The sequence below is a fragment of the Otolemur garnettii genome, unplaced genomic scaffold (assembly GCF_000181295.1).
Source record: "Otolemur garnettii isolate 467f Iridium unplaced genomic scaffold, OtoGar3 scaffold00112, whole genome shotgun sequence".
Classification (NCBI taxonomy): domain Eukaryota; kingdom Metazoa; phylum Chordata; class Mammalia; order Primates; family Galagidae; genus Otolemur; species Otolemur garnettii.
Genome location: NW_003852507.1, coordinates 1,237,099 through 1,241,815, shown reverse-complemented (window position 1 = coordinate 1,241,815; position 4,717 = coordinate 1,237,099). Strand labels below are relative to the sequence as shown.

The following is a 4,717-nucleotide window of genomic DNA, read 5'->3' as shown; positions in this document are numbered from 1 at the left end:
ACCTATAGTCCCAGCTACTCAGGAGGCTGAGGCAAGAGGATTGCTTAAGCCCAAGAGTTCGAGCTTGCTGTAAACTATGATACCATGGCACTCTACTGTGGGCAACAAAGTGACATTCTGTCTCACACACACACACACGCACAAAGAAAGAAAGAAAGAAAAGAAAAGAAACACAGAAAAATTAGCTGGGTGTCATGGTATGCACCTGTAGTCCCAGCTATTGGGAGGCTGAGGCAGGAGGATCGTTTGCTTGAACCCAGGAGTTTGAAGTTGCTGTGAACTAGACTGATGCCTGGGCACTCTAGCCTGGGCAACAGAGGAGAGTCTGTCTCAAAATAAATAAATAAATAAATAGGGCAGTGCTTGTGGCTCAATGGGTAGGGTGCCGGCCCCATATACTGAGGGTGGTGGGTTCAAACCCAGCCCCCACCAAACTGCAACAGAAAAATGGTCGGGTGTTGTGGCAGGTGCCTATAGTCCAGGCTTCTCGGGAGGCTGAGGCAAGAGAATCTCCTGAGCCCAGAAATTGGAGGTTGCTGTGAGCTGTGTGACGCCATAGCACTCTACTGAGGTGACAAAGTGAGACTCTCTCTACAAAAAAAAAAAGAGAGAGAGGGTAGAGTGAAGAGCTAAAGTGGAGGGGTGAACTGGGTTAGGGGATCAGGAGAGACTTCTCAGAGAAGGTGATAGCAGGGATGAGTCCTGGGGGAGCGGGTGGTGGGACAACTCTTGCATGCAGAGGGATCAGCAGGTGCAATTGAGCTTGTGGGGAAAGATGGCTCAGCCCATTCAGCTATCTATAAGCTGTTCAGTGCAAAGGGGAGTAGAGAACCAGGGAAGAAGTGGCCAGAAATGGACCTTTGTTCCCTGGGGGAACATAGGGGGAAGGACTGATTTAATTGAGAAAAATGACTGCAGAATGGAGGGTGGGGGTAGCAGGGAGCAAGAGTGAATGGGGAGACCAGTGAGGCAGCTACTGCATCTTTAGGGGAAGGGTGATGGGACTGGACCGCTGTGCTTGTGGGAGATGGGAGGAGAGAAGCAGGCAGATTTGAGAGTTTGGGGAATCTCATGATGACAGAACACTGGGCATGAATTGATGGGACTGGATGGAGGAGAGGGAAGGGCAGAGGGGATGTTATCCTCCTTGTACTGTGTTTTTTGACCTGACAGAGTGGGATGGCAAGCAGATTTGGGGGACAAAAAGGAAGATTTGGGTTTGTAGAAGTAGAGGAGCATGTGGGACATCTGTGAGGACTTGCAGGCTCAGGCTTTAGGATTAAGAGAAAGTCTTAATCTCAAGGTGGGAGGATGAGATATCCCAGGGAGGCTGGGGACAGGAGGCTGGGGCTGTAGGTCTGACTTCTCTACCACCTGGTCACCTCTCTGACGGTGCAGCCATGTCTGTCTCCCCCACTTCTACATCCCAGGAGCCAGCACAGGGCCCAGCCCAGAAGAGCTGCTCAGGGGGTATTTGCTGAAGGAGTGAATGAATGAATAAATGAGTGTATAAAGCTTCACAGCTCTCAGATGCAATCAGGCAGCTCTCCCTTCTCTCTACCCAACCACATAGATTCAGAAGCAGAGTTTACACTTACCCAATCCCCTGCCCATTCAATACTTGAACCACCTCCTCAGGCTCTTCTAAGACCCTGATCAAACCCCTAGCAGAAGAGGATGGGCACAGCTGCCCCTCCCACAGCCTAAGGCATTGCTGAGTGGGCACAATAGCCTCCCACTTCCTGGCACACGGGACAGAATCCAACTATGTTTTAGGCCCATCTCCCAGTCCTGGCCTTAGCACCCCCACAACCGATGCCTCTAATTATCCCCACCTCTCCTCATAGCAGGTGCCTTTCTGGGGAAAGATAATGTGCTAGCCCCAGCTTTGCCCTTGCCAGATCCAGGTCACTCACCTTGATTTCCACGCCATAGCCAGGGTAGACAGAGATATAGTAGAAACAGTCCAGACCAACATCAGGAGGTGAGCCAGGGGCTGTCGGGGAGTCCAGAGAGCCCTCTGGGCCCGAGAAATTCCAGCTACAAGGGCCTGGGAGGCAGGAGGAGACACAAGGCTAAGTTCAGCTCTGGTGAAGTGGGTTCAACTGGCTCAGTGCCTATAGCATAGTGGTTATGGTGCCAGCCACATACACCAAGGGTGGGGTTCGAACCTGGCCTGGGCCAGCTGAACAACAATGACAACTGCAACAAAAAATAGATGGGCATTGTGGTGGGCTCCTGTAGTCCCAGCTACTTGGGAAGCTGAGGCAAGAGAATCACTTGAGCCCAAGAGTTTGAGGTTGCTGTTAGCTATGATGCCATGCCATAGTGAGACTCTGTTTCAAAAAAAAAAAAAGGGTTCAATTAAGGCTGAACTGCTGTATGTGTGTGTATGGGGTAAAGCCCACCTCTTGGGATGTCTGTCCTCCTATTGGAAGAAGGGACTGCCTTTTTTTGTTTGTTTGAGAAAGAGTCTCAAGCTGTCATCCTGGGTAGAGTGCCGTGGCATCATAGATCACAGCAACCTCTAACTCTTGGCTCAAGTGAAACTCTTGCCTCAATTTTTCTATTTTTTAGTAGAGATGAGGCTTGTTCAGGCTGGTCTTGAATCTGTGAGCTCAAGTAATTCACCCACCTTGGCCTCCCAGAATGCTAGGATTATAGGTGTGAGCCACCGTCCCTGGCCCTTTTCTTTCTTTCTTTTTTTTTTTTTTTTTGAGACAGAATCTCACTATGTCACTCTCAGTAGAGTACTGTGCTGTCACAGCTCACAGCAACCTCAAACTCTTGGACTTAAGTGATTCTCTTGCCTCAGCCTCCCAAGTAGCTCAGACTACAGGTGCCTGCCACAATGCCCAGCTATTTTTTTGTCGCAGTTGTCACTGTTGTTTAACTGGCCTGGGCTGGGGTCTAACCTGTCATCCTTGGTGTCTGTGGCTGGCACAGTAACTATTGTGCTACTGGTGATGAGCCCTGGCTATTTTTTTTGTTGTTGCAGTTGTCATTGTTGTTTTAGCAGGCCTGGGCCGGGTTCTAACCCACCGACCTTGGTGTATGTGGCTGGTGCTCTAACCAGGGACTGTCTTTTATTGAGTACCTACTGTGTGCAATCTTATTTCAGTTCTCACAATGATGCAATGGGCCATTTTTTCTGATTGCTATTTTGCAGGTGAGGCTTTATAAATAAAATTCCTAGGGTCATATTATAGTTGGAAGAATCAGAATTTGAACGCATGTCTATAGTTGAAAGAATCAGAATGTGAACCCATGTCTATCTGGTTCCAATTTACATGCCTCTGGCAAGCTGGTCCTTAATGCTGAAGGGCAGGGCAGGCTGACATGGTATCAGAGATGGAGGGTTTTAGGACTCCTAAAGTTCTTTTCACCCCCATTTCCAGATCTGTAAGCCAACAGGTAGCTGACCTGGTGACCGGACTGTGGTGATGGTGGTGGTGATGATAGTGGTGGTGGTGGTGGTCTCCTCGTCATCCCCTGAAGCTGTGGAGGTGGCAATGATCCCCTCGATCCCGAGCCCTGTGGGCTGGGACACAACCTCTGGATCCCATGGCCTGCCCAGGTTTCCAGGACCCTCTTGGGTTGGAGTCCAAGCTCTGCTGGGGGATGTAGAACTCGGCCTCTCCCCTGGGCCTAGGGTGGGCACTGCCATACTGGGACCTGGAGGTAGGGGAGCTGTGATATGAAGCACAGGGGGCCCTGACTCTAGGATCCAGGGTCCCTCCCTGGAATGGGGCTGAGTGGGTGCTGCAGCCATGGCTGGAGTGGGGCTGGTAAAGACAGGGCGGCTGTCCTGGTTGGCCAGGCGGAGAAGAGGACTTGGGGTGAAGGGTGTTGGAGGGTCAGGCTGGAAGGGCAGTGCTGGCTTCAGCTCCTCCTCTCCCTTCTCCAGACCCTCTTGTAGGAATTCCTCAAGCAGTGGGTGGTGGTTGAGCAGCTTCAAGGTGGGGGCTGTTGTGACGAAGTGGACACCTCGTTCTGGCTGCTCAGGTGTGGGGGCTGCAGTCAGCTCCCCATCTGTCTCCTCTATGCCCGGGGCTTGCCCTTTCTCCATGGTTGGGGCCTGGGAGGAGAGTCCTGAAATGATAAAAGATGATCAGAGGTTTTTCCCCTGTGCCACAATAAGCATTATACCTAGACCATGTAGTAGGAGGTCCATCTCTTTTGACAGAGCATTGAGGGGTAGGTTAATTGTCAAGAATCATAGAGCTATAGAATGTTAGAGCTAGAAGTGAAATGATATCATATACAGCAAAGATGACACATGAGATATTTTTTCTTATCCAGCACCAGAGGCAGACATTACTAGTCAATCATTGCAGTTTCCTGCTTTTTTCAGATTCAGTCTCAGAATCCTTCTTCAGGTTGTCATGCCTGATACTTCAAATGACATGATGTCAAATAAACAGTTGCCATCCCTAAACATAGTGCAAAGGTCTTATTTTTCTAATGAGAAAATTAGCCAGAAGGCCAGGCATGGTGGCTCAGGCCTATAATCCCAGCACTCTGGGAGGCTGAGGCAGGTGGATTGCCTGAGCTCACGAGTTCAAGACCAGCCTGAGCAAGAGCAAGACCTTGTCTCTAAAAAAAATAAAAAAATAAAATAAAATAGCTGAGTGTTGTGGCAGGCACCTGTAGTCCCAGCTACTTGGGAGGCTGAGACAAGAGAATCACTTGAGCCCAAGAGTTTGAGGTTGCTGTG

At 50.1% G+C, this 4,717-nt stretch overlaps 1 protein-coding gene across 3 annotated transcripts in view; it reads right to left on the bottom strand.

Moving 5' to 3' along the window:
* The window catches only part of SEZ6 (seizure related 6 homolog), a 56,716-nt gene that overhangs the window by 27,350 nt on the left and 24,649 nt on the right, over positions 1 to 4,717 (bottom strand). For all 3 annotated transcript variants that reach the window (XM_012809732.2, XM_003797133.3, XM_003797134.3), the window contains exons 2-3: positions 3,424 to 4,092; positions 1,917 to 2,050 (exon numbers count right to left, since the gene is read on the bottom strand). In XM_012809732.2, coding sequence (XP_012665186.1) covers positions 1,917 to 2,050; positions 3,424 to 4,069 — 780 coding nt within the window. In that variant the 5' untranslated portion in view covers positions 4,070 to 4,092. The remainder of the gene's footprint in view (positions 1 to 1,916; positions 2,051 to 3,423; positions 4,093 to 4,717) is intronic.